This window comes from Ornithorhynchus anatinus, chromosome X5 (genome assembly GCF_004115215.2).
Source record: "Ornithorhynchus anatinus isolate Pmale09 chromosome X5, mOrnAna1.pri.v4, whole genome shotgun sequence".
NCBI classification, from domain to species: Eukaryota; Metazoa; Chordata; class Mammalia; order Monotremata; family Ornithorhynchidae; genus Ornithorhynchus; species Ornithorhynchus anatinus.
In genome coordinates this window covers 3,958,980-3,985,917 of record NC_041753.1, presented here as the reverse complement: position 1 = coordinate 3,985,917, position 26,938 = coordinate 3,958,980, and the positions used below count along the sequence as shown (strand labels likewise).

At 55.1% G+C, this 26,938-nt stretch overlaps 1 protein-coding gene across 1 annotated transcript in view; it reads right to left on the bottom strand.

Annotated features, from left to right (window-relative positions):
• LOC100093387 overlaps nt 1-26,938 on the bottom strand; it is a 65,637-nt gene that overhangs the window by 6,032 nt on the left and 32,667 nt on the right. Inside the window, exons 14-25 of the mRNA XM_039910865.1 lie at nt 20,309-20,531; nt 19,178-19,444; nt 17,288-17,575; nt 13,457-13,650; nt 11,976-12,159; nt 11,195-11,215; nt 10,195-10,437; nt 8,536-8,796; nt 7,521-7,799; nt 3,605-3,892; nt 2,779-3,045; nt 194-469 (exon numbers count right to left, since the gene is read on the bottom strand). Coding sequence (XP_039766799.1) covers nt 194-469; nt 2,779-3,045; nt 3,605-3,892; nt 7,521-7,799; nt 8,536-8,796; nt 10,195-10,437; nt 11,195-11,215; nt 11,976-12,159; nt 13,457-13,650; nt 17,288-17,575; nt 19,178-19,444; nt 20,309-20,531 — 2,791 coding nt within the window. The remainder of the gene's footprint in view (nt 1-193; nt 470-2,778; nt 3,046-3,604; nt 3,893-7,520; nt 7,800-8,535; nt 8,797-10,194; nt 10,438-11,194; nt 11,216-11,975; nt 12,160-13,456; nt 13,651-17,287; nt 17,576-19,177; nt 19,445-20,308; nt 20,532-26,938) is intronic.

Genomic DNA, 26,938 nt, shown 5'->3' with positions numbered 1-26,938 from the left:
ACAGATGAGGTAACTGAGGCCCAGAGGAGTGCAGTGTCTCGCCCCAGTTTACACGGTAGACAAGAGGCAGATCCTGGATGCTTGCGACCCCTCCGTCCACCTACCAACCCCGTCCCCCACATCAGCTCTGAGTCTCGCTCCCCGTCATTCCTTAGGGCTCCGGCCTTCCCCACCCCGCCGACCTCCCACTTACCCATCGCCGACAGAATCGCGGGCTCGCTGCTTCCGGTGGAGACCCTGTTCTCCGCCTGGCAGGAGTAATTCCCCGCGTCCTGCCCGGATGCCACCGTGAGGGAGAAGCAGGCGGCGCCTCCGGCCGGGGCCGAGCCGTTGCCCAGGACCCTCTCTTCGTGGTAAAACCGGTACCAGATCGGGGGGGAGCCCCTCTGGGCCTCACAGCACAGCTCCACCTCGTCCCCCACGGCGGCCCCGGCCGTCCCCAGGGTCAGGCGGGGAGGAGACACTGGAACTGACAGGAACAGGACAGGAAGTTGGCAGGCGTTGATTCCAAGCTCCTTGTGGGCAGGGATCATGTCTAGACTGTAAACTCATTGCGGGCAGGGAATTTAACTGCTTATTATTCTATTATACTCTTCCAAGCGCTTAGTACCGTGCTCTGCTCACTGTAAGCGCTCAAGCCTTTAGAACAGTGCTTGGCACATAGTAAGCGCTTCACAAATACCATTATTATTATTATTATTAATAATAATAAAAAAGGTTGATTGAATGTCTACTAATTCCACTGTACTCTCCCAAGGGATTAGTAATACTACTATTCATTCATTCATTCATTCATTCATTCATTCATTCATTCATTCAATCGTATTTATTGAGCGCTTACTGTGTGCAGAGCACTGTACTAAGCGCTTGCAAAGTACAATTGGTTACCTACCCAACAACTACTTCTTAGCAATACTACTCTATACGTCTACTCTATACTCTGTGCCTCAGTTACCTCATCTGTAAGATGGGGATTAAGACTGTGAGCCCCACGTGGGACAACCTGACCGCCTCGTATCCTCTCCAGTGCTTAGAACAGTGCTTTGCACATAGTAAGCGCCTAACAGATGCCATCATTACTAGACGAGGCCTTCCCTGACTAAACCCTCTCTTCCTTTTCTTCGGTTCCTTTCTGCGTCACCCCGACTTGCTCTCTTTTTTCATCGCCCCCCTCTCAGCCCCCCCAGTACTGTGTCCATAACTGTCATTTCTTGATTTCTATTATTGTCTGTCTCCCACTCCAGACTGTAAGATCATTGTGGGCAGGGAATGTGTCTGTTTATCGTTGTGGCGTACTCTCCCGAGTGCTTAGTACAGTGCTCTGCACACAGTAAGCCTTCAATAAGTATCGCTGACTGACAGAATGACTGACGGATTACTGTTACTACTATGACTTATGATGGTATTTGATAAGCGCTTGCTATATGTCAAGCACTGTTCTAAGCACTGGGGTAATTACAAGCTAATCAGGTTGGACACACTCTATGCCCCACATGGGGCTCCCACTCTTAATCCTCATTTTACAGGCGAGGTAACTGAGGCACAGAGAAGTGACCTGCCCAGGTTCAGGCAGCCAACGAGGGCGGGGTCAGGATTTGAACCCAGATCCTTCTGACGTCCAGTCCTGTGCTCTATCCCCCGGGCCATGCTGCTTCCCATCATTACTAATACTACCATTATTATTATTAGTACTAGTAATAATAATAGCAATAATTGCATTTGTTAAGCGCTTACTGTATGCCAGCCACTGGGGTAGATACAAGATGATCGAATCCAAAACTATCCCATATGGGGCCATAGGCTAAGAGGGAAGGAGAACAGGCATTTAATTCCTATTTTATAGATGGGGAAACTGAGGCCACGGAGAGGGTAAGTGAGTTGCCCAAAGTCACACAGCAAGCAGGGGAAGGAGCTGGAATGAGAAACCCGATCCCCTGACTTTCAGTTCTGGGTGTTTCCCACTAACCAACCTCCCAAGCACTTAGTACAGTGCTCGGGCAGACAGTCAGCGCTCAGTAAATACAACCGAATGAACGAACTGCTATTATTAAGAAGGGGACTCCCATCCCTCTCCTTCCCAAGCCCCAGCCCTCCCCAGACCTTGCCCCTCTAGATCACCGCCCGCAATGAGAAGCGTGGTCTTCGTTAAGCGCTCACTAACCCTGTACTAATCGCTAGGGGAGATTCGAGATCATCAGATCGGACGCAGACTCTGCCTCTCCAGGAGCTCACACGCAAAGTGGGAGGAAGAACAGGTATCGAAGCCCCATTTTACAGATGTGGAAATTGAGGCACAGACGAGTGAAGCGAGTTGCCCGAGGTCAGGCGGCAGACATTCGGCGGAGCCGGGATTAGAACCCAGGCCCGAGCTCTCTCCACAAGGCCGCACGGCTTTTCGGATTAACGTCTGTTCCCCTCTCTAGAACGTAAGCTCGGTGTGGGCAGGGAACATGTCTACCACATCTGAAGTAGGCTCATTATGGGCAGGGAATGAGATTGCTAATTCCGTTGTACCGTACTCTCCCAAGCACTCAGTACAGGGCTCTGCCGTAGTCGGCGCTCAATAAATACGACCCATCGATCCACCGATCCGTACTCTCCCGAGGGCTCAGTACGGCGCTCTGCGGATAGTACAAGCTCAATAAATGCCACCGACTGACCGATGATCGATGAATTGATCCGGGCTTCTCAGGTGACCCCGGTCAGGACCGCCCCCCCCCCGCCCCCCCCAGCTCCCACCGACCGAAGGGGGTGTGTGGAGGAGGTCGGCCTCTTCACCTGTCACGGTGACGTTGAGGCTGGCGCTGGCCACGGGGCCGAAGCCGTTATTGGCCGTGCACCAGTAGCGCCCCGCGTCCCTCTCCGTCACGGCCGGGAGCTCTAACGCGGACTCTTCCCTCGGCATCTTTCCTCCGCCCTCCCGGTACCAGGAGAACGTGATGGGCTCGGTGCCCTCCGCCACCGAGCAGACCAGTGCCAGCTTCTGTCCTTCGACTGCCTCCTCCTCGGGGGGCTGGGCCTTCAGGCTGACTCCGGAGAGGGGGACTGCGTCGGGGGAGACGGAGGCAAGGTGGGTGTGAACATTCCCCCTCCTCTCCTCCCCACGGTTACCACCTCCGCCGTACCCTCAGCCCCCCGGGCTCCTTCCTCCTGGTGGCCGCCCCACCGCCGCCTCCCCGCTCCCGGTAATAACGATAGCGGTTGAGTGCCAGGCGCTGTACCCAGTGCTCTGGTAATAATATCAACGGTGGCGTTCGTTAAGCACTTGCTACGCGCCAGGCACGGTGGTGGATACGAGCCAATCGGGGTGGACGCGGTCCCTGTCCCACCTCTGGTTCACGGTCGTCGTCCCCGTTGTACAGACGGGGGAACTGAGGCCCAGAGAAGCGAAGTGACCTGCTCGAGGCCCACAGAGAGACAGGAGGTGGAGCCGGTATTAGAACCCACGACCTTCCGACTCCCAGGCCCGGGATCTAGCCACCAGGCCACGCTGCCTCCCGGGACTTCGGGAATCTTGGTCTCGGGGAGTTTGAGGGCTTTTCCCGGGCAGCAGCCGCTGGGGTGACCGGCGGAGGCGGGGCGGGCGACGGGAGGGGACACTCACTTCTCACCGTGACGTCCAGCCACTGGCTGGGCACGGGGCCGTAGCCGTTGGCGGCGGCGCACTGGTAGCGTCCCCGGTCGCCGGGCCCGGCCGCGGGGATCTCCAGGGCCGTCGTCCTCTCCCGCCGCACGACTTGCTTCAGCAACCTCGCGACGCCCGCTCGGTGCCAGGAGAAGGTGATGGGCAACGTGCCCGCCGCCGCCGAACAAAACAGCACCAGCCTCTCCCCTTCCTTCACCTGACCCCCGGGGGGCTGGGACACCAGGCTGACTCCAGACACCCGGAATCCTGGCGCGGAGGAGAGGAAGGAGGGAACTTCATTCATTCCTTCGGTCGTATTTATTGAGCGCTTACTGTGTGCGGAGGACTGTACTAAGCACTTGGGAGAGGACGCTTCAGCAGTAAACAGACACATCCCCAGCCCACAGCGAGCTCGCAGTCTAGAGGGGGAGAGGGACGTTAATAGAAATCAATAAACGATGGGAATCTATGCAAGTGCTGTGGGGCTGGGAGAGGGGATGAATAAAGGGAGCGAGTCAGGGCGACGCAGAAGAGGGCGGGAGAAGAGGAAAGGAGGGCTTAATCAGGGAAGGCCTCTTGGAGGAGATGGGCCTTCAGTAAGGCTTTGAAAGGGAGTCACGCCGGGACAGGCCGCAATTTTTAGCCCTTCCCACTTACCCCGGTCCACCTTTTCTTAGTAACAACCACCACCTCTGGTGGTATAATAATAATAATAATGTTGGTATCTGTTGAGCACTTACGAAGCACTGGGGTAGATACAGGGTAATCAGGTTGTCCCGCGTGAGGCTCACAGTCTTAATCCCCTTTTTAACAGATGAGGTACCCGAGGCCCAGAGAAGTGACTTGCCCACGGTCACACAGCTGCCAGGTGGCGGAGCCGGGATTCGAACCCATGACCTGTGACTCCGTAGCCCGGGCTCTTTCCGCTGAGCTACGCTGCTTCGCGTATGAGTCCGTCTCTTATGGAGGCCCATGGCTGGTGAGAGACGGCGAGAAGCAGCTTGGCCTAGGAGTTACAGCCCGGGCCCGGGAATCAGAGCCCCTGGGTTCTAATCCCCACTTGTCTGCTGTGGGGCCTTGGACAAGTCACTTACCTTCTCTGGGCCTCAGTTCCCTCGTCTGTAAAATGGGGATTAAGAGCGTGAGCCCCCCCCCCCCCCCCGTGTGGAACGTGGACCGTGTCCAACCTGAATGACTTGTATCTACCCAGTGCTTAGAACAGTGCTTGGCACATAGTAACCACTTAGCAAGTGCCATAATTACTAGAGAAGCAGCGTGGCTCAGTGGAAAGAGCCCGGGCTTGGGAGTCAGAGGTCATGGGTTCCACTCCCGGCTCTGCCACTTGGCAGCTGTGTGACTGTGGGCGAGTCACTTCGCTTCTCTGGGCCTCAGTGACCCCGTCTGGAAAATGGGGATTAAAAAACTGTGAGCCCCTCGTGGGCCAACCTCATCACCCTGTATCTCCCCCAGCGCTTAGTACAGTGCTCTGCACCTAGTAAGCGCTTAACAAACACCAACGTTATTATTGTAATTATTATCATTATTGTCTGCTGTAAACTCCTTGTGGGCAGGGAATGCGTCTGCTTTATCGCACTCTCCCAAGCATTTAGTACAGTGCTTTGCACGCAATAAGCGTTCAATAAACATGATTTATTGATCGCTGTGTGACCTTGTGCGAGTCATTTAACTTCTCTGTATCTCAGTTACCTCACCGTAAAATGGGGATTAACACTGGGAGCTCTCTGTGGGACAGATACTGCGCCTAACCCAATTAACTTGTCTATACCCCAGGGTTTAGTACAATGCTTGGCACAGAGTAAGCGCTTAACGAAATGATTACCTTGTATCTTCCCCAGTGCTTAGAAAAGTGCTTGGCACAAAGTAGCATTTAAGAAATACCGTAATAATAATAATTATTACTAAATACCATAAAAAAGATGGGAAGGAGGGTGGGCAGGATTAGACTAGTACGGCGAAGCAGCAGGCATAGTGGACAGAGCACAAGCCTGGGAGTCTGAAGGTCTTGAGTTCTAATCCCGGTGCTGCCACTTCTCTGCTATGTGACTTTGGGCAAGTCACCTCACTTCTCTGGGCCTCAGTCCCCTCATCCGGAAAAGGGGGATTGAGATGGAGCCCCCACGTGGGACAGGGACCGTGTCCAACCTGATTTGCTTGTATCCACCCCAGCGCTTAGTACAGTACGCTGGTAAGCGCATAAAATATGCCATGGGTTCGAATCCAAGCTCCGCCACTTGGCAGCTGTGTGACTGTGTGCAAGTCACTTCACTTCTCTGTCCCTCAGTGACCTCATCTGTAAAATGGGGATTAAGCCAGTGAGCCTCATGTGGGACAACCCGATCACCCTGTAACTATCCCAGCGCTTAGAACAGTGCTCTGCACATAGTAAGCGCTTAACAAATACCAACATTATTATTATTATTACCGGGTTTGATTACCTGAGAATGCCAGGGGCTGCAACTTCGCGAAATTCCTTATCACCCCCTCCTCTCCCAGTTGTTAATCTCTTTCTGATCCTGCTAGGAGAGTCCTACTAGAGGTTGGAATTATTCACCGAATAATATTTACTGAGCGCTAACTATGGGCAGAAGACTGTACTAAGCGCTTGGAATGGACAATTCGGCAACAGATAGAGACAATCCTTGCCAAGGACGGGCTTATTGTCTAATCAGCGGGGGCTGGTTGGAGTTTGCAGAAGAGAAGGGGCTTCAAGAGGAGCAGGGTGACCTAGTGGAGCCAGGCCTGGGAGCCAGAAGATCTGAGTTCTAATCCTCGATTTGCTTGTATCCATCCACCCCAGCACTTAGTAAAGTGCCCGGCACATAGTAAGCGCCTAACGAATACCATCATTATTAACTGTTGCTGTCCCAGCTTCACCACTGCCTGCTGTGTGACCACGGGCGAGGCACATCACTTCTCTGGGCCTCAGTTTCTTCATCTCCAAAATGTTAAAATGTACATTTGTTAATGAAACGTACGTCGCCTTGATTCTATTTATTTGCTATTGTTTGAATGAGATGTTCATCCCCTCGATTCTATTTATCGCTATTGTTCTCGTCTGCCCGTCTCCCCCGATTAGACCGTAAGCCCGTCAAAGGGCAGGGACCGTCTCTATCTGTTACCGATTTGTCCATTCCGAGCGCTTAGTACAGTGCTCTGCACATAGCAAGCGCTCAATAAGTACTATTGAATGAATGAATGAAAATGGTGAATCACTTCCTGTTCTCCCTCCTACCTAGACTGTGAGTTCCATGTGGGCAGGAACTGGTGTCCAACCTGATTAACTTGAATTTACCACAGTGTTTAGAGCAGTAGTTGACGCAAAGGAAACGCTTAACGAGTACCATACTTATTATTCTCTGAGCCTCGGTTCCCTCATCTGTAAAATGGGACTGAAGAAGGTGAGCCCCATGTGGGACAGGGACTGTGTCCCACCCGATCGACTTGTTCTACCCCAGTGCTTACAGCAGTGCTTGGCACATAGTAAGTGCTTAACAAGTACCATGATGATTAATTCGAGAAGCAGCGTGGCTCAGTGGAAAGAGCCCGGGCTTGGGAGTCAGAGGTCATGGGTTCTAATCCCAGCTCTGCCACTTGTCAGCTGTGTGACTGTGGGCAAGTCACTTCGCTTCTCTGGGCCTCAGTTCCCTCATCTGTCAAATGGGGATTAACTGTGAGCCTCACGTGGGACAACCTGATTTCTCTGTATCTCCCCCAGCGCTCAGAACAGTGCTCTGCACATAGTAAGCGCTTAACAAATACCAACATCATTATCAATTACTATAATTCCTGGCCCAGGATGGGGGTCCGCCTTCCTGCCTCACAGACCCTCCGTCCCTCTTGCCACCGGTCCCCCCGGGCCCCTCCCCAGACTCACGCTGCACCCAGATCTGCAGCTTGGAGCTTTGTTTCAGGAGGTTGCCGGTCTCCATCATCACCAGGCACCAGTAAAAGCCAGAATCCCTCATCCCGGCCTCGGCGATCTGGTACTCTGGGGATCTAGTCCAGCTTTTCAGTGATCTGCTGCCTTTGTAGAAGGAGAAGAGGAGCTGGAGTTCAGGGGAGGCTGGGCGTGCCTCACAGGTCAGGGTCACTGGGGTCCCCTCCTCGGGTTCATTGGAAGGGGTGGCTTCCAACTGGGGTGTCTTGAACGGCTCTATGGAGAGGGGAAAGGAATCAGAGGGGTCGAAGGACGCCGAGCTCCAGGTCCCGGGGGGAGAGGGAAGACCAACCGTACCCGGACGGATAGTTATTGGACTCTTAGGTACTCTCCCAAGTGCTTAGTAATAATAATAGTAATAATAATTGTGATATTTCTTTAGCATTTACTGTGCGCCAGGCACCGTACTAAGCACTGGGGTAGATCTAAGGTAATTGGGTTGGACACAGTCCCCTGTCCCAAGCAGCTTGTCCCAGTGGAAAGATCTCAGGTCTGAGAGGCAGAAGGACCTGGGATCTAATCCCGGCTTCACTTCACCGCTCTGGGCCTCAGTTCCCTCATCTGTTAAATGGGGATTAAGACTATGGGCCCTACGTGGGACGTGGACTCTGTCTAACATGATTATCTTGTATCTACCCAAGTGCTTAGAACAGTGCCTGGTACATAGTGAGTGCTTAACCAATACCATTTCTTTTATCGATCCCCATTTTCCAGATGAGGGAACTGAGGCCCAGAGAAGTGAAGTGGCTCGCCCAAGGTCACACAGGAGACGAGTGGCAGAACTGGGATGAGAACTCAGATCCGTCTGACTCCCAGGCCCGGGCTCTAGCCACTAAGCCCTCCTTCTCCCCCGACATCCCCAAACACCCAGAACCCGGACCCTGCCTGCCTCCCGCCCCAGGCCCCAGCCCCGGTCCCTGACGCCATCCCAGCTTCTCGGAGCCCCTCGCACCTTCAACGTAAACGAGAACATCTTTCGAAAAGAATTCTTTTGTTGTCGAAAATAATTTCCAATCTAAGACACTGCAGGTATAGTTGCCGCTGTGACTGGCTTTCACGTTGGGGATAACTAGTGGTTCTTTCCAGGTCTTTGTTTCAAGGTGTTTTCCATTTTGGAAGTATTTCACTGAAGTTCCTAGGCGGACTGTTCGGCATGTCAGGGTCAGGGTGTCCCCCTCCATCAAAGAAAAAGGGGCCTGAAGAATCACCTTGTCTGAAAGAGGACAGGCACATGTGAGTCTCAGTGTGCCCCCACCCTCCCCAGCCCCAACAGACGTCGCAGCCCCCCTTTCTTATTTTGATGGTATTTGTCAAGCGCTTACTATGGGCCGGACACCGTACTAGGCACCGGGTAGACGCAAGCTAATGAGGTCGGGCACAGTCCCTGTCCCGCATGGGGCTCACAGACTTAATCCCCATTTTGTAAATGAGGGAACTGAGGCACAGAGAAGTGAAGTGACTTGCCCGAGGTCACCCGGCAGACAAGTGGCAGAGCCGGGTTTAGAACCTAGGTCCTTCTTTCTCTCAGGTCACCGCTCTACGCGCTAAGCCATGCTGCTTCTCTCTTCTCTTCCGTGAGAAGCGGCACGGCATAGTGGACGGAACAGGGGCCTGGGAGTCACGGGTTCTAATCCCGGCTCCACCACCTGCCTGCTGGGTGACCCTGGGCAAGGCACTTCACTTCTCTGGCCCAGAGTTGCCTCATCTGTAAAATGGGAATTGAGACTGTGAGCCTCACGTGGGACAGGGACCGTGTCCAACCTGATTTGTTTGTATCCACCCCAGCACTTAGTACAGTGCCTGACACAGAGTAAGCCCTTAACAAATATCATAATTATTATTATTCTCTCCTCTCCCTTCTATGTCTTCACCCCGCACCCCTGTCTAGCAGACTTTACAGCCCCTGCCCCTTCCTTCCCTCCTTCCTCGGGCCTCACTGCCTCCCCTTCCAGACTGTAAACTCACCGTAGGCAGGGAATCCATCTGTTTATTTTTATACCGTATTCCCCCAAGCGCTTAGTAACGTGCTCGGCACTCAGTAAGCACTCAATAAATACGGATGAATGAGTGAATGAATGAAGGAGCTCCCCTCAGCCCCAGCAGATCCTACATCGCTCTCTCCTCCCTCCTCTCCTCTACCCCTGACCCTTGACCCTGAGACAAAGGAGTCCATGATGGTCAAGGGGTCACTGTAAGAGACAGGATCCCGGGCTGGGTGGACCACGGGCCTGACCCTGTGTATGGTCCGTTGGCATTCCTTCCTTCCTTCATTCAATCATATTTATTGAGAGCTTAGTGTGTGCAAGGCACTGTACTAAGCGCTTGGGAGAGGACGATATAACAATAAACGGACACATTCCCCGCCCACAACGAGCTTACGGTCCGGAGGGGGAGACAGCCATTTTTAGAAATCAATACATGGCAGTTATGGACATAAGTGCTGCGGGGCGCTGGGAAGGGAGGGATGGATAAAGGGTGCAAGTCAGGGTGATGCAGAGGGAGTAGGAGAAGAGGAAAGGAGGGCTTCTTTGCGGATTGGGGTGGGGGGCCGGGGGAGAGGGGCTCAGGGGCTTCCACCCAGCAGAGAATGAAGAGAGCGCGAGTCCCTTACCCTGAGAGAATTCCACGAATATCGGATCACTTCTGAGAAATCTTCCTGTTTGGCACTGGTACTCTCCGGGGCCTTTAACCTCCAGAAGATTCCTCTGCCCGAACACTGGATTCTTGTCCTTGAACCACATGGTGGTTTGAAATCTACTGCTGACCTTTGAGGAGCCCCTGCACGTCAGTACCGCCTTCTCCCCCTTGAGTATGGGGGAGGGAGGAGACAGGGTCAGCTGTGACTTCTGGCCATCTGAGACAAGAAGGAAGTGGAGGAAAAGGAGGAGGAGGAGGAGGAAGAGGAGGAAGAGGCAGGAGAAGATGAAGGGAGGAAGAAGAGAAAGAAGAGGAGGAAGAGGAGAAAGAGGTGGAGGAGGGAGCGATGGAGGGGGAGGAGAAGGAGAAAGGGAAGAGAAAAAGGAGAAGGAGGAGGAGGAGGAGGGGGAGGAGGAGGAGGAAGAGGAGGAGTAGGGAAGGTGGAGGGGGATAAGAAGGGGAGAAGGAGGAAAGGAGGAAGAGGAGCAAGAGGAGGAGGAGTGAGGAGGAGGAAGAGGAGGAGGAGACGGAAAATAAGGGAGGGATGAGGGAAATGTGGAGAAAGGAGAACGGGAATGGAGGAAGGCATTGATGAAGGTGAGGGGGGGGGAGAGAAAAGAGAAAGGAAAGGAGGAAAGGAAAGAGAGGAAAGGGAAGGGAAGGAGGAGAACGAGAAGTCAGGGGAAGAAAGGGGAGCGGAGACATAAGGAGTAGGATGAAAAAGAAGAGGGAGGACGGATCAACCTCTGGAGAGAGCGCTCCTTCTCGCTCTCTTCTCCTCAAATTCCGAAACAGACCGCAATCCAGAATCCGTATGTCCTGGCCCCCCGCCCCCCTCCAGCCTTTCCCCCCCGACCCCGTTACCTCCCACTCCCCTTTTTCCCACGCATCATGCCGCCCCGTGATTCTCGGTCGTCCCCCCAACCCCCACCAAGGAATGGGGGGAAGGGGCTGGAGCAGTAAGAGGGACTCACCGATCGATTCTCCACCTGCAACTGTAAGAGACCCAAAAACAGAGGTGAGCGCCCGGGGATTAACGATGATATCTGTTAAACGCTTACTATGGGTCAAGAACTGTTTTAAGCTCTGGGGTAGATCCAAGCTAATCAGGTTGAACACAGTCCTTGTCCCACACGGGGCTCCCAGTCTTCACCCCCCTTTTACAGATCCTGTCCCCACCCCGGAAACCCCCCTCTCCATATAATAATAATAAGAATGATAATTAGAGTACTTATTAAGCACCTACTATGTGCCAGGCACTGCAGTAAGCCCTGGGGGGGACACAAGCAAATTCGATTGGACGCGGTCCCTGCCTCACGCGGGGCTCACAGTCTCAATCCCCATTTTCCAGATGAGGTAAAGGAGGCAGCACAGGGAAGTGAAGTGACTTGCCCGAGGTCACACAGCAGACGAGCGGCAGAGGCAGAATTAGAACCCACGACCTTCTGATTCCCAGGCCTGTACTTTACCCACTACACCGTGCTGCTTCTTATACTTGAGCCCCTGGCCCTGCACTCATCACAAACCCTCCCAGCATTCAGTCGGTGGTATTTTTTGAGCGCTTACTGTGTGCCGAGCGCTTGGACGAGCACGACAGCACTTGGGTGACACTTTCCCTGCCCACGAGGAGCTGACACACAACACCCACCCACCAGCTCCAGTGTGATTCAGAATCAGCCTCCCTCCTGTACAACCCTCCCAGTACCTCCCCTCAATCCACAGAAACCCCCCAACCCACTCACGACCCAGATTTACCTAGGACCAGCAAGACCCCCCACAGCAGCATGAGGCCGACTCCAGGGGCCCGGAGGGGGAGTTGACCCGGGCGTCGGCGGGGTCTCCCCGTCCCAGCAATCGGGGGGAACAAGTTCAGGCCGAAGCAGGGTGGGGGGCGTCTTCCCACGGTGGGGTGACGCTCCCTCGGCTGCGGGGAATCTCTCTGAGTGACGGAGTTCAGGGAGAAAAGAGGAAGTAGGGTTTACATCCCCTATGAGTTTCAATCTGCATTTCCCCAGGGCCTCGGGGGTACATGGGGGTGATGGGGGAGGGTGAGGAGGTGAGGGGGTGACCATGCCCCGCCACCGTTCCATCCCGAACCCTTTTTTAATAGCGTCTGTTAAGCTTTTACCGGGTCAGTCAGTCGATCTTATTTATCGAGCCCTTACTGTGTGCGGATGATAATGATAATAATCATTACGGTATTTGTTAAGCTCTTACAACGTACCAGGTACCGAGCACTGGGGTGGATGCTAGCAAATCGGGTTGGAGGCGGTCTCTGTCCCACGTGGGGCTCACGGTCTCAATCCCCATTTTACGGAGGAGGTAACCGAGGCACAGAGAAGTGAAGTGACTTGCCCGAGGTCACACAGCAGGCCCGCGATCTATCCGCCGAGCCATGCTGCTTCCGAACGCGGATCACTGTACTAAGTACTAAGTACAGTATAACAGGTACATTCCCTGCCCGCAACGAGCTTAGAGTCTGGAGGGGGAGACGAACATTAATAGAAATAAATCAATGACGGACATGGACATAAGTGCCACGGGGTCGGAAGGGGGGAGTGAATAAAGGGAGGCAAGTCAGGGCGATGCAGAAGGGCATGGGAGAAGAGGAAAGGAGGGTTAGTTTGGGGCCTCTTGGAGGAGGTGTAATTAAGCCATTAGTAATTAAGCGCTTAGTAATTAAGACCTTAGTACATTGCTTCGCACCCAGTAAGCACTCAGTAAATACGACTGAATGAATGATTGCTGGTAGACATGAGGAGGATGGGCGTTCCAGGCCACAGACAGGAAGTGGGTGCACTGGAGATAGAGGAGATCTCGAGTGTCAAACACTGCTCTAAGCCCTGGGGTAGGAACGTGTTAATTAGGTCGGATGCAGTCCCTGTCTTGCACGGGGTTTGGGGAGGAAGGGGGCCATCACAGTTTAAGTAGGAGCGAGTTCCTTCAGCTTCTGAGGCCCGGAGGGGTGTCCCCACCCGGGGCGGGAGGGATGGGTGTGTGTGTGTCCCATATGATTCCTTGGGCAGGAACCTGGAGAGGTCACTTGGTCCATCCCCCGGCCTCCTAGACTGTAAGCTCGCTGTGGGCAAAGGAATGTGTCTATTATATTGTTACACTGGACTGTCCCAGGTGCGCAGTACGGTGATCTGCACACAGTAAATGCTCAATAAACACGACTGACCGACCGCCTGACTCCCAGCCGGTGGACGACCGACTCGTCCCGGATGGGGAATTGCGTCCCATCGTCTTAAAACGTCTTCGTCGGGGAGGGAGACTCTACGGAGCCTCTCCGCGGCGGGTGCCAGACTGAAAATCATGGCGATGCCTCCCCCTTTCTCTGGGCCCTGGGGGTGGGCATGATGCTTGAGGCAGTGGGAGCCAGTGTCTTGGGGGACTGGGGGCGCCCCGGGACCCTCTTGTCTTACTCCAGCTGGCCCGCAAGTGTCAGCCCGCGAACTCGGGGGGGTGACAACGTGAATGGGGGGGAAGGAGTTGGTGGAATCGAGTTGAGATGGCGGGGTGGGAGAGGAGGGGGAGAGAGAAAAGACCGTAGGCATGATGTGGGTAGGGGACCCGTCTACCAACTCTGTCGTACTGTACTCCCCGAGCACTTAGTAGAGTGCTCTGCCCACAGTAAGTGCTCCATAAATATGATTGATTGACCGAAGAGAAGCAGTGTGGTCTAGTAGGACGATACACTATGAGCCCCTTGTGGGCAGGAATTGTCTCTCTTTGTTGCTGAACTGTACTTTCCAAGCGCTTAGTACAGGGCTCTGCGCACGGTAAGCGCTCAATAAATACAATCGAATGAATGAATGATGAGCGCGGGAGTCAGGGGACCCGGGTTCTGACTCCAGCTTCTCCACTCGTCTGTTGCGCGACGTCACTTCGCTTCTGGGTGCCTCGGTTACCTCATCTTCAAAATGGGGATTAAGGCCGTCAGCCCCTTGTGGGACCCGGACGGTGTCTCACCTGAATGACTTGTATCTATCCCGGCGCTTAGTTCAGCACATAGTAAACTCTGAGCAAATACCAGCCAAAAAAAAAGGAGCACAGAAAACCTCGGTGAGGACGAGTTGCCGGGCAGGATGTGGGCACTAGAGAAATATCAGAACGGGAACCTAAATCATCTACTAGCAGAACAAGGCCGTGGTGTCCCTTCTCTCCTCCCTGGGGCAGCCTGTTGACTGCTAGTTCTTCCCTGCTGGACCGCAACGGGGAACTGAGAGCAGAATTCAAATAAGCGCCGAGCATTTCCTGAGACGGGAGGCAAAAAAGAGTCAAGGGGGGTGAGGAGAGAAAAGGGATTCCGGCATCTCCGGCCAGGACCGGAACAGAGTTCGGCTACGGCCGGGGTCGGGCCTGGGCTCGGCCCGGATCTGGGAAAGGGCCTGTCTCCAGCTCGGCCTTCACTCTTCGGCGTGAATCCGACCCGTCCTCTCGGCCACCGAGGCCGGGGGGGAGGCGGAGGGGAAAGGTGGCGTAGGCCAGGTGCTCTTTCTCATGCGTAGGCGCCTTCGCTGGCCTGTGGAACCCGGTTCCTCTCCTGCACGTATATAGGGTTCACCCTCGTGCTTATTTAATCATAACGTTGGGATCTGTTCAGCGCTTACTATGTGCCAAGCACTGTCCTAAACGCTGGGTAGATACAGGGTAATCAGGTTGGCCCACGTGGGGCTCGCAGTCTTCATCCCCATTTTACAGATGAGGGAACTGAGGCACCGAGAAGTGAAGGGACTCGCCCCCAGTCACACAGCTGACAAGTGGCAGAGCCGGGACTCGAACCTCTGACTTCCGAGCCCGTGCTCTTTCTACTGAGCCACGCTGCTTCTCTACTTGCAGCTCAGCTCATCGTGGGCGGGGAGTGCGTTTGTTTACTGCTGTATTGGACTCTCCCTGAGCGCTTAGCACAGTGCTGTGCACACGGTAAGCGCTCAGTAAATAGTCACTGCCCGACTCAGCTGCTGCCCTTCCCGAAGGGGGAGGGGAGAGGGACCCCTCCCCTGGCCTGGAACTCCCTCCCCCTCCATATTATGATGATGATGGTATCTGTTGAGCGCTTTCCTACGTGTCGAGCACTGTTCTAAGCGCTGAGGTAGACGCAAGCTAATCAGGTTGGACACAGTCTACCAACTCTGTTACGTGATAACGATGTTGGTATTTGTTAAGCGCTTACTATGTGCGGAGCACCGTTCTAAGCGCCGGGGGAGGTAGCGGGGAATCAGGTCGTCCCGCGTGAGGCTCGCGGTTAATCCCCATTTGACAGATGAGGTCTGCTGTGTGACCACGGGCAAGTCACTTCACTTCTCCGTGCCTCACTTTCCTCGTCTGTCAAATGGGGATTAAGACTGTGAGCCCGACGTGGGACTGGTTATTATTTTAATATCTGTCTAGACAGCGAGCTCCTTGCAGGCAGGGAGCGTATCGCCCGTTCGTCCAGTGCGCAGTACGGTGCCCGGCACCTAGTAAGCGCTTAACAAAGACGCTCGTTATTATTCGTCCGTTCAACCGTATTTATTGAGTGCTTACTGGGTGCAGAGCACCGTAGTGAGCGCTCGGGAGGGGACAACAGAACAACGAACAGATGCGATCTCCACGACGAGCGTAAGGTCTGGAGTTCACGGTCGGTCGATTGACAGGTCCAGGCGGGTCCCGACCGGATGCCGGGGCAGAGACGCCGCTTCGCCCCGGGCCCACCCGGTCCCTCGGCCCCTCGCTGGGAGAAATGAAGAACCTCCAGTCTAGGTCGTCATGTCTCCCGGCGTCTCCCGGGACCCGGGGGGGGCAGCTAGCCGCAGTCTGTCCAAGAGCTGCCCCAGTGCTCCCCTGAGAAGCTGCATTTCCTGAAGCAGGAGAGTCACCTTCCCTTCCAAGTCACCGGCTGAATCTCCCGGGAGCGGGCCCGAGCGACGTGAAGCCGGGGGGTCCTCTTCGGGGGTGCTGAGTTCGACGAGTCCCCGGGCAGGGGTGCCGTTTCCAGCCGGAGGGGAGGACGACAGCCGGGCGGAGAGGGGTCGGGGGGTGGTGAGGGGCGGGGGAGTCTCCGGGCTGGATGTCGTGCTGGGAGGAGACACGGTCGGGGTGCCGGAGGAAGAAGCTACGGGAGATAATAATAATAATTGAATTTATTTGCATTAACGCCTATCTCTCCCTCTAGACAAATAAAGGCCCTCGTGGGCAAGGAATGTGTCTGTTATTCATTCAATCATATTTATGGAGCGCTTACTGTGTGCGGAGCACCGTACTAAGCACCTGTTACGTTATACTGTACTCTCCCAAGCGCTCAGTAGAGTGCTCCGCACACAGTAAGCGCTAAATAAAAACGATCGACTCACCAACCGACTGACCGAAAGGCACAGAAAGACACGGTCGGGTGGTGGGACCGGGTCAGCTGGTCCTTCCCAAGGGGCCTCTGAGCTTTGGGGCTTCCAACGACCCCCCGTGCTGGGCGAGGAGAGGGGAGGAAGGTGGGGTTCTTGGACACCCAAGGGAGAGGCAGAGAAGGGGAGGAACTGAGTGGGAAGAAAGGAGGAAAGATGGCGGGAAGAGATCTGTGGTCTAACGGAAAAATCACAGGGCCAGGATTCAAGACACCCGCGTTCTAGTTGAGAAGCAGCGTGGCCCAGTGGAAAGAGCACGGGCCTGGGCGTCAGAAGACCCGGGTTCTAATTCCGGTTCTGCTCACTGTGGGCAAGGAATAATAATGTTGGTATTTGTTGAGCGCTTACTACGTGCAGAGCACTGTTCTAAGACACAGGGGAATCAGGTTGTCCCACGTGGGGCTCCCACTCTTAATCCCCATTTTCCAGATGAGGTCACTGAGGCCCAGAGAAGTGAAGTGACTTGCCCACAGTCACCCAGCTGCCGAGCGGCAGAGCCGGGATTCGGACCTCTGACTCCTCTTGCCACCGAGCCACGCCGCTTCGCCAAAGGAACGCGTTTGCTTATTGTTCCACCGCCCTCTCCCGAGGGCTCAGGACGGTGCTCTGCACAGAGTAAGCGCTCAGTAAATACGATTGAATGAATACACGTGGACTTGTTTCCTCCGGTGGATATGACGTCCTCACCGTGGCTGCCCAGCCGGAACGGGGGGCTGCGTTTCTGGACCCCGCGACTCTCGGTTGCTGCCTCGCACCAGTAGGAGTCCAGGTCGTCCGTCTCGGCCGTGGGTGCGAGGGTGTGGACGGGGGCTCGGTCCCAGCCCCGCACCACCCGGCTGTGCTTGTAGAAGGAGAACTGCAGCCGCGTGCCCTGCTTCTGGGGGTGCAGTCGTGTCGCGCAGGTCAGGGTCACCCCCTTCCCCGGGCGGGGAGCCTCCGGGACCATCGCTTTCAGGACGGGTGGCGGAAACAGTTCTGTGGAGAGACCCCCACGGAGGGAGAAGGAGGAGAGGTGGGAGTCATTCACTCAATCGTAGGCTGATGAGCCATGGTGTTGGGTTGGGGGGTGGAGAGGGACGATGATGTTGGTATCTGTTAAGCGCTCACTATGTGCAGAGCACCGTTCTAAGCGCTGGGGTAGACACGGGGGAATCAGGTTGTCCCCCGCGGGGCTCCCGGTCTTCATCCCCATTTTCCAGATGAGGTCACTGAGGCCCAGAGAAGTGAAGCGACCTGCCCACAGTCACACAGCTGACAAATGGCGGAGCCGGGATTCGAGCCCATGACCTCGGACTCCAAAGCCCGTGCTCTTTCCACTGAGCCACGCCGGATCTCCCCTGTAGGCTGTAAGCTCTCTGTGGGCAGGCGATGTGTCGGTTATAGTGCCCTATTCTGCTCTCCCGAGCTCTAAGTACGGTTCTCTGTGCACAGTGAGCCCTGGATGGATTCAGATGATCGATCGATCGAGCGATAATCTGGACTGTGAAGCCACGGGGTGGGAATGGATAGTGGGTGGGTGACTCAGTCCCCTCCCTGGGTCGCTTTGAGTCTCCCCTCTCGACCGTAAGCTCGTTGTGGGCGGGGAGCCCGTCGGTTATATTCATTCGATAGTGTTCATTGAGCGCTACCTATGTGCAGGGCCCTGTACTAAGCGCTTGGAATGGACAAATCGGGAACGGATAGAGACGGTCCCTGCCCTCTGACGGGCTCACGGTCTAATCGGGGGAGACGGACGGACGAGAACGATGGCGATAAGTAGAATCGAGGGGAAGAACATCTCATTAAAACGATAGCAAATAAATGGAATCAGGGCGATGTACATCTCATTAACAAAATAAATAGGGTAGTGACAAAATACCCTATTATTGTTCTATTGTTCTATTAGACAATGTTATATGATATTAGACAACATTATATTAGGTTATATTGTTCTATTGGACTCTCTCAAGAACTCAGTACAGTGCTCAGCACACAGTAAGCGCTCAGTAAATACGACCGACTGATTGACTCTTTGGCCCTGGATCCTTCCCTCCCTTCCCCCCCCCCCCCCACCGGTCGGGATTCTCCTTCTGCCTCCTACTCCTCGGGGCTTGGTTGCACGATATCTGCGTATGTTGTCTCTGTTAAGCACTTCCAGTGCCGGGTACCGTACCAAACGCCGGGGTAGATACGAGAGAATCATTCGCTCATCCAGTCGTATTTATTGAGCGTTCACTGCGTGCAGAACACCGTACTAAGCACTCGGGAGAGGAAAATATAACGACGAACAGACACGTCCCCCGCCCGCGACCAACTTACAGTCTAGAGGATGAGCTCGGTTGGACACGGTCCTCTGTCCCGCATGGGGCTCCCGCTCTTAAACCCCATTTTACAGATGAGGCACCCGAGGCACAGAGAAGTGAAGTTCCTCGTCCAAGGTCACCCCGCATTTGAATCCAGGTCCTTTTGACTCCCCAGCCTGGGCCCTATCCATTAGGCCTCACCGCCTCTCCGTGGATGTATGATTTCTGGGCCTCCTTCTCCCTCCTCTTCCCCTCTTCCTCCCAACTCACCCCCCAAACATCCTGGTGGCTTTACCTCGGATGGAGACGGGCACCTCGGCCGAGAAGAGGGGGGTGCTCTCGACGGGCACGCGCATGGTCCCCGAACATCGGTAGCGTCCGCTGTGGCCGGTCTGGGCCCGGGCCACCGTGAAGTCGGTGCTAGAGGGCGAGGATCGGAGCGGCTGGCCGTCGCGGTAGTACTTCAGCCGGGACACCTCCTTATCGTACCAGCCCCGGCAGCGCAGCGTCAGGGCCTCGCCCTCGAACACGGGCCCGTAGGGCACCTGAAGGATCAACCAGTCTGGAGGTTTGAAGGGGAGACGGGGGGTCAAGACGTTCCCGCAACACCGACCCCACCCTTCCGTGAGTCCTGAAATTCTTTCCCCTCAAATTCCCCCCTCCCCGGCCCGCCCAAGCGGGATCTGACGGTCTGGTCCGGTTCTCGGAACACAGTTAGTGCAGTGCGGTGGATAAGGCACAGGTTCGGAAGTCAGAAGGTGGTGGGCTCTAATCCCAGTTCTGCCACTTGTCCGCTGTGTGATCTGGGGTAAGTCATTTCACTTCTCTGGGCCTCAGTCCCCTCATCTGTAAAATGGGGATGAGGACTGTGAGCCCCACGTGGGACACTTGATTATCTTGTATCTACCCCGGTGCTCTGAACAACGCTTGGCCACGTACCGAGCGCTTAACAGATACCGTTATTATCGTTGTTTTCCAGCCGAGATAACCGAGGCCTAGAGAAGTGAAGCGACTTGCCCAAGGTCATACCGCAGACGAGCGGCGCAGCCGGGACGAGAACCCATGACCTTCACATTCCCGGGCCCGGGCTCCACCCACTACGCCACGCGGCCCACCTCACCCCAAGCGTGGCTCGGCGGAAAGAGCTCGGGCTTTGGAGTCCGAGGTCATGGGTTCGAATCCCGGCTCCGCCACTTGTCAGCTGTGTGACCGTGGGCAAGTCACTTGACTTCTCTGGGCCTCAGTTCCCTCCTCTGTAAAATGGGGATTGAGACTGGGAGCCCCATGTGGGACAACCTGATTCCCTTGTGTCTCCCCCAGCGCTTAGAACGGTGCTCTGCACGTAGTAAGCGCTTAGCAGATACCAACATCATTATTATTACGGTTGTTACTTTGACGTGCCGCGTTCCCGGCCGACGATGCTCACCGCTGGACACGGAGAGGCGGAGGGGGTCACTGACGGGGGCGCCCCGAGTCTGGCAGCGGTAGACCCCGGCCGCCTGCACCTCCAGGCTCCTCCCTCGCGAGGCCAGCAGAAGGTGACCCCGGTACCACAGGATGCTGCTGTGTTTCATCTCCAGGATCAGGGGGTGGTACCCAGCACACTTCAGGACCACCCGCTCCCCCTTGAAGATCGTGGTCCAGGGCGGCTGCGGGGACACCACCGGTTTGGCCAGAGTGGCTGCAAGGGGACGGCGATGATGATAATAATGGTTGTGGGATTCGTTACGCGCTTACCGTGTTTCAGGTACCGTACTGAGCGCTGGGGGGGGGGGGGCGGGGATACGAGCAGAACACGGAGGACATTGTCGTTCTCCCACGTGGCGCCCGCGGTCTCAATCTCCGTTTTCCAGATGAGGTCACTGAGGCCCAGAGAAGTGACTCATCCAAGGCCACACAGCAAAGTGGTGGAGTTGGGATTAGAACCCATGACCTTCCGACTTCCAGGCCCGTGGTCTCTCCACTACACCACGCCGCTTCCCGCGAGATACAGCGCGGCGAAACCGGGGAGCGGACCGGAGACCTTTAGACCTTCGGGCTAAAGACCGATCCCTCAATACCTATCGATCAGTGTGGTACTTACCGTGTGCACAGCACTGTACTGGGCGCTTGGGAGAGTACGGTACAACAGAGTTGGGAGATGAATTCCCTGCCCCATAACAGATTTTCAATCTAGAGGGCAAGACAGACATTAGAAGTAACAAAAAAAATGATGGCTATGGACATGGATGCTATGGGGCAGAAAGAGAAGGGAATGAAGGGTGAAAATCAAGTGCAAAGGTGACGCAGAAGGGAGCGGGAGAAGAGGAAATGAGGGTTTCGTCGGGGAAGGCCTCTTGGAGGAGATGGGCCTTCGATAAGACTTTGAGGGTGGGGAGAGGGATCGACTGTCGGATAGCTGGGGGGGCGGGGGTCCCCGTAGCTATCAAGACCAATGGGGGAAGGGCACAGAGGGGCAAAGATAGCTTTAGGGGAGGGGAGGGGGACCTTGGATTAGAAGCAGTTTGGCCTGGTGGGTAGAGCACCTTCCTGGGGTAGCCTGGTCCTGAGAGTCAGAAGGACCTGGGTTCTAATCCAGCCTCTGCCCCTTGCCTGAAATGTGTCCTTGAGCGAGTCGCTTAACTTCCATGTGCCTCAGTTATCTCTTTCATTCAGTCAGTTGTATTTATTGAGCGCTTACTATGTGCAGAGCACTATACTGAGCGCTTGGAATGGACAGGTCGGCAACAGACCCAATCCCTTTCCAACAACAAGCCCGCGGTCTAAACGGGGGAGACAGACAACAGAACAAAATAGCACAGAACAAAACCAGTAGTCTGGCATAGCATCAAGATAAACAGAATCGTAGATAGATAAACATCATTAACAAAATAAATAGAGTCATAAATAATATATACAAATACGCACAGCGCTGTGGGGAGGGGAAGGGGGAAGAGCGGAGGGCGGGAGACGGGGGGATGGGGAGGGGAGGAGGAGCGGAGATGAGGAAACAGAGAGAAATGAAGTGATTTGCCCGAAGTGACAAAGCGGACAAATCACAAACTGTAAAATGGGGAGTGACACTGTGAGCCCCATAGGGGACAGGAACTGTGTCCAACCCGATTTGCTTGTATCCACGCCAACGCTTAGTACAGAGGCCGGCACGTAGTAAGCGCTCAACAAGTCCCGTAAAAAAAAAAAAAATGAAAGAGGGGCTCACCGGCTTCTCCGCCCGTTGGACCTGTAAGAGATCAGGGAGCAGAGATAAGGCAACTTCCTTACGGTGGGCTTCGGCAGAGCAGAAGCCGAACAGATGCGAGGGTCCCTGCCCCGGTTAGGAATGTCCTAAAAAGCTCTCCTCTCCCTCCCCCATGTGACCCGGGAGAGAGCGGGTCCCAAGGGTCCTCCCGTCTGCAGGCCGAGCCCAGATCACCGGGGCTCCACCACTTCACTCGCCTTCCAGCTTCCCCACCCAGCCCCCGTTACTCTCCCCTCTCCCCCAACCCACGTCGCTCCCTCCCCGCTATCCCGACTCTGGGTCCGGCGGGGAGGGGGGAGGCCGCGATGTTGTCCAGACTCACCCAGGAGCAATAAGGCGGTCAGCACCCACATGGTGACTCCAATCCCAGCTTCCCAGAGTCCACGCTGGAGTTTGGGAAAGTTATTTAATGGAGGGGAAAGTTGGAGGTGGGAATGGGGGGGATCCTTCTCGACCCCAGCCTGTTGAGGAAAGGAGAGCCAGGCCGGAGGGAGAAGTGGAGGGGGGGAGAAAGAGCCGCTAGCCCGTCCTCGGATCTCCGAAGAACGCCCTTCCCTCTCCACAGCCAAACAGGGGACCGGTTCTCACCTGAGGCCGGGACGTGGTCCGATTTTCTTCAGAGCTACTGCAGGGCCTCTGCTTCCTGAGCTCGCTTAGGGGAGAATTCAAGTTCTCCCGTAAATGTTTAATGGAATTTCCATCCCGGTAGCATATCGCCCTGGATGCGGTAGCCCGTTCTGCCCATCCAGCTGCTCTCCGAGCCAGGGAAGCCCTCTTTTTCATTTCATTTTTTTTTTATGGTATACGTTGAGTGCTTACTAAGTGCCAGACTTACTAAGAGACTTACTAAGTAAGTACTAACTTACCGTTGTAAGCGCCGGGGTACATACAAAATAATCTGGCCGGGCGCTGTCCGTGTCCCACAGGCTCATAGTCTTAATTCCCATTTTACCCATGAGGGAACTGAAGCACAGAGAAGGTAAGTAATAATAACGATAGTAATGTTGGTATTTTTTAAGCGCTCGGACCCCATTCCCTCTCACCTTCTTAAAACCATCGCCCCTGCCCTCCTCCCTTCCTTAACTTCTATTTTTAACCACTCAATCTCCAAGGGCTCCTTCCCCTCTGCCTTCAAACACGCCCACGTCTCCCCCATCCTAAAAAAACCCGCTCTTGACCCCACTTCCCCCTCCAGTTATCGTCCTATCTCCCTACTACCCTTCCTTTCCAAAATCTTAGAACGAGTCATCTACAATCGATGCCTAGAATTCCTTAACTCCCATTCTCTCCTAGACCCCCTCCGATCTGGCTTCCGTCCCCTCCGCTCTACCGAGACTGCTCTCTCTAAGGTCACCCATGACCTCCTTCTTGCCAAATCCAATGGCTCCTACTCCATTCTGATCCTCCTTGACCTCTCTGCTGCCTTTGACACTGTCGACCATCCCCTCCTCCTCCATACCTTATCTCACCTTGGCTTCACGGACTCTGTCCTCTCCCGGTTCTCCTCTTACCTCTCTGGCCGATCATTCTCGGTCTCCTACGCTGGAGCCTCCTCCCCCTCCCATCCTTTAACTGTCGGAGTTCCTCAAGGGTCAGTTCTCGGCCCTCTTCTGTTCTCCATTTACACTCACTCCCTCGGTGAACTCATCCGCTCTCACGGCTTTGACTACCATCTCTACGCAGATGACACGCAGATCTACATCTCCGCCCCTGTCCTCTCCCCCTCCCTTCAGGCTCGCATCTCCTCCTGCCTCCGGGACGTCTCCACCTGGATGTCGGCCCGCCACCTAAAACTCAACATGAGCGAGACTGAGCTCCTCATCTTCCCTCCCAAGCCCGGTCCGCTCCCAGACTTCTCCGTCACCGTGGATGGCACGACCATCCTTCCCGTCCCGCAGGCCCGCGATCTCGGTGTCATCCTTGACTCGTCCCTCTCGTTCACCCCACACATCCTATCCGTTACCGAGACCTGCCGGTTTCACCTCTACAATATCGCCAAGATCCGCCCTTTCCTCTCCACCCAAACGGCTACCTTACTATTACGGGCTCTCGTTATATCCCGGCTAGACTACTGTGTCAGCCTTCTCTCTGACCTCCCTTCCTCCTCTCTCGCCCCGCTCCCGTCTATTCTTCACTCCGCCGCCCGGCTCATCTTCCCGCAGAGACGATCTGGGCATGTCACTCCCCTTCTTAAACAACTCCAGTGGTTGCCTATCGACCTCCGCTCCAAACAAAAACTCCTCACTCTAGGCTTCGAGGCTCTCCATCACCTTGCCCCTTCCTACCTCTCCTCCCTTCTCTCTTTCTACCGCCCACCCCGCACGCTCCGCTCCTCTGCCGCCCACCTCCTCGCCGTCCCTCGGTCTCGCCTATCCCGCCGTCGACCCCTGGGTCACGTCCTCCCGCGGTCCTGGAACGCCCTCCCTCCTCACCTCCGCCAAACTGATTCTCTTTCCCTCTTCAAAACCTTACTTAAAAATCACCTCCTCCAAGAGGCCTTCCCAGACTGAGCTCCTCTTCCCCCTCTACTCCCTCTGCCATCCCCCCTTTACCTCTCCGCAGCTAAAGCCTCATTTTCCCCTTTTCCCTCCGCTCCTCCACCTCTCCCTTCCCATCCCCACAGCACCGTACCCGTCCGCTCAACTGTATATATTTTCGTTACCCTATTTATTTTGTTAATGAATTGTACATCGCCTCGATTCTATTTAGTCGCCATTGTTTTTACGAGATGTTCTTCCCCTTGACGCTGTTTAGTGCCATTGTTCTCGTCTGTCCGTCTCCCCCGATTAGACTGTAAGCCCGTCAAACGGCAGGGACTGTCTCTATCTGTTGCCGACTTGTTCATCCCAAGCGCTTAGTACAGTGCTCTGCACATAGTAAGCGCTCAATAAATACTATTGAATGAATGAATGAATATGTGCCAGGCACTGTACTAAGCACTGGGGTGGAGACAAGCAAATTGGGTTGGACCTAGTCCCTGCCCAACGTGGGGCTCGCGGTCTCGATCCCCATTTCGCAGGTGAGGAAACTGAGGTCCAGAGAAGTGAAGTGACCTGCCCAAGGTCACACAGCAGACAAGAACCCATGATCTTCTGACTCCCAGGCCCGGGCTACATCCCTCTGTGGGAAAGGGATATGCTTCTGTGTGAAAAGCGGTGTGGCCCAGCTGATAGCACACGGGCCTGGGCGTCAGAAGAAACTGGGTTCTAATCCTTGCTGCATCATGTGTCTGCTGCGTGACCTTGGGCAAGTCGTTTCGCTTCTCTGTACTTCAGTTACCTCATCTGCAAAGGGGTCATTAAGTCCGTGAATCCCATGAAGGTCAGGGACTCTTCCCAAGCTGATTAGCCTGTATCTTCCCCGGTCCTAAGTGCAGTGCTTGGCACAGAGTAAGTACTTAACCACTAAAAAAAAAAAAAAGAAAAAAAGAAAAGAGGGCTTCTCTGCCTCAGGGAGCAGCTGGAGGGGACGGAACAGGTTAGAGCATCCAAGGCGATATGCTAACGGGATGGAAACTCCATTAAACATTTATGGGAAAACCGGAACTCTCTCAGAAGCGAGGTCAGGAAGCAGAGGCCCTGCAGTACCTCTGAAGGAAATCAGTCCGTGTCCCCGTCTCAGGTAAGATCCTGCCCCCCGTATAGCCGTGGAGAAGGAAAGGCACTCTTCTGAGATCGGAGGATGGGCTAGCGGCTCTCTGTCCCCCATCCGCCTCTCCCTCCGGCCTAGTTCTACTTCCCTCAACAGGCCGGGGACGAGAGGAATCTCTCTCGCCCGCTCCCAACTTTCCCCTTCAATTAAATGTTTTCCCAAACTCCAGGCTGGACTCTGGGGAGACTAAGTCTGGGAGTCAGCGGGTGGGCACCGACCCGCCTTACTGCTGCCGGGTGACTCTGGACAACATCGCAGCCCCCCTCCCAGTTGGACCCAGAGTCGGTATAGCAAGGAGGGAGTGATGTGGGAAGGAGGGAGGGGAGAGTAATCGGGTCTGGATGGGGAAGCTGGAAGGGAGCGTGGTGGAGGAGCCCGGGTGATGTGGGCTCGGCCCGGAGACGAGGGGCACTCCGGGGACACGCTCTCTCCTTGGTCGCATGGGCGAGGGGAGAGGAGAGCTTTTCAAGGACAATCGCAACCGGTCAGAACTCTCATAACATCCGTTCTGCTTCCGCTCTGCGGCTGACCTCCCCCGCCAAAAGGAAGTTACCTTATCTCTAATCCCTGACCTCTTGAAAGTCCCGTGGGGCGACTAGCCGGTGAGCCCCTCTTTTTTTTTTATGGTATTGGTTAAGCGTTTTCTGTGCGTCAACCGCTATGCTAAGAGCTGGGGTAGATACAAACGCATCAGGTTGGACGCAGTCCTAACCGTCAGGCCGTGCTGCTTCTCGAGGGATTAACAAATACGATTAAAAGATCGGGGGAGGGAGAGAGTGAGAGGCTTCTGGAGGCTCAGGCTGGTTTCCTTTTGGTTTGCTATTTAGATAGAGTGGTCATCTGCCCCGTGTCCGGGGAGGGCTTTGAGGAGGGGAAGAGAGAGAGAGAGGGGAAGATGAGGGGAAGACCCAGAGGAGTACCCGGGAGCCTCCAGCTGCGTCTCTGTCAGTCTCTCGGGCACAGCTGGAAGGGGGTGGGGGCAACAGAGGGGCGGTGAGAATGAGGGGAACCCATGAGGCACGAGGTCCCCAGGTGGAAAATTCAAAATAGCAAACGGCTTCAGACCGGGGCCCTTCTGCAGCCTGGCAGATTTCTCTCTGACACAGGATAAGGCCAGAGAAGATACCAACCTTATCTCCCTCCCCTCCCACGAGGTTGTCCTCATCC